We start from the raw sequence: 1,410 nt of genomic DNA, 5'->3' as shown, positions 1-1,410 counted from the left end.
ATCTCCCTCCTACCCCCCGCCGTCAGAGGGAAGTGGCAAAGCCAATCCGGTTGTTCCTCCGATCAAATTTGGTGTAGTACTGCCCAATGAAGCTGGCTCCCAGGATCCAGAAGGGGCCGGTGGGGGGCGGGATGTCCAGACCTACAAAAGCCACACTGCAGATGTCTTCTCCATACTGGGATTGCTGCAAAAAAGGGGATCAGGGGGTGATGTGGGGAATCAGCAGGAGAGTCTCCTGCTCTGGGTGGTTATGAGGGACCCTGCTAAGCTCTCCCATACCTCTGCCTCCCCCAGCTGCTGCTCACCTCCTCAACCTCTTCTCCTGGACATCTGATTCACACTCTATCCCCAAACTCCCTGTCTGGCCATCTCCAGGTCCTTGTCCTCCTCCCTGGGTTCTGCCTGTGAAACACTGTCCCTCCACCAGTCTCTACTCTCACTCCCCAGCAGCCCTCACCCTATTTGTAAGATCCTGCCACAAGGATGAGAAGTGTCCAGGGATGGTTTGGGATGAACTGCGACTCAGAGGCCACTCCTGGTTTATCCAGGTGCCTCCACAAAATGAGTGGGCTTCAGGAGAAAATGCTTCTGGCTTTGGCACCTTCTGATTCTGAAATTACTGTGGGGCCCGAGTCTGAAGTGCAAGACTGATACTTCCCCAAATGGCAGCTCTGAGCTGGATAAAGACTGAGGCTGGAAGCAGCTGCTGAGATGATGGGCTGCTAAACGCTACGTCCTCTTGGCTGCCCACAGTGGGCTTTCGTCAGAAGCAGCTGCTCCTTCCCCTGCCACCCCTTTGTGCCATAAATTATAGAGATGAGAAGTTTTACCCTCAGGATGTAAGCTGGGCCATTGAGCGTGTAGGCCTTCCCTCCGAGGTGGAAGGAGATGATGGGCAGCTGGGGGACTTTGTCACAGTCAATCATATACTGCAGCAGAAGAAAGGGAAAAAGGAAAAGGCTCTTAGGTCTGTCTAACCTGTGCCCAGGGTAGGACTGGCCAGTAAGGCACATACTTCAGTCATAGGCAGGCAGGAGGTGATCCAGTGGCCAGTGTAACCCCCTCATCTGGAACAAGAGAGGGTCACAGATGAGCCAAGGAGAGCGTGGCTTCCTGCGGTCCCCTGGGAGTCAAGTGCAACTCCATCTCCAGTGCCCACTGCCCCCCGCCCTATTTCCAAAGCCGCAACCAATTTCAGGTCGGCTGCTCATTCTGTAATGTGCCACTGAGTGACCAGAGACTGAGCGTGAGCGGTGGGTTTGCTCACCCCTCCTTCTGCCAGCTCGGTTGCCCCGATGGCTCTCATCAGCACGGATATGGAGCCTGCTGGGCCGGTGATGTAGGAAGCGCCGGTGTCAATGGCCACTGAACAGCCTTCTTTGCAGAACAAGAGTTCAGCCCCGACAGACA

At 55.3% G+C, this 1,410-nt stretch overlaps 1 protein-coding gene across 2 annotated transcripts in view; it reads right to left on the bottom strand.

The window, feature by feature from the left end:
• Nucleotides 1-22: 22 nt before the first annotated feature.
• Nucleotides 23-1,410, bottom strand: part of REN (renin) — a 9,260-nt gene continuing 7,872 nt past the window's right edge. For both annotated transcript variants that reach the window (XM_025205421.1, XM_025205422.1), the window contains 3 exons: nucleotides 1,268-1,410; nucleotides 831-929; nucleotides 23-184 (listed from right to left, as the gene is read on the bottom strand). The exon at nucleotides 1,268-1,410 is cut by the window's right edge and continues 1 nt beyond it. In XM_025205421.1, coding sequence (XP_025061206.1) covers nucleotides 23-184; nucleotides 831-929; nucleotides 1,268-1,410 — 404 coding nt within the window. The remainder of the gene's footprint in view (nucleotides 185-830; nucleotides 930-1,267) is intronic.

This window comes from Alligator sinensis, unplaced genomic scaffold (genome assembly GCF_000455745.1).
Source record: "Alligator sinensis unplaced genomic scaffold, ASM45574v1 scaffold1322_1, whole genome shotgun sequence".
NCBI lineage: Eukaryota > Metazoa > Chordata > Crocodylia > Alligatoridae > Alligator > Alligator sinensis.
This window is presented reverse-complemented; position numbering and strand designations above follow the sequence as displayed.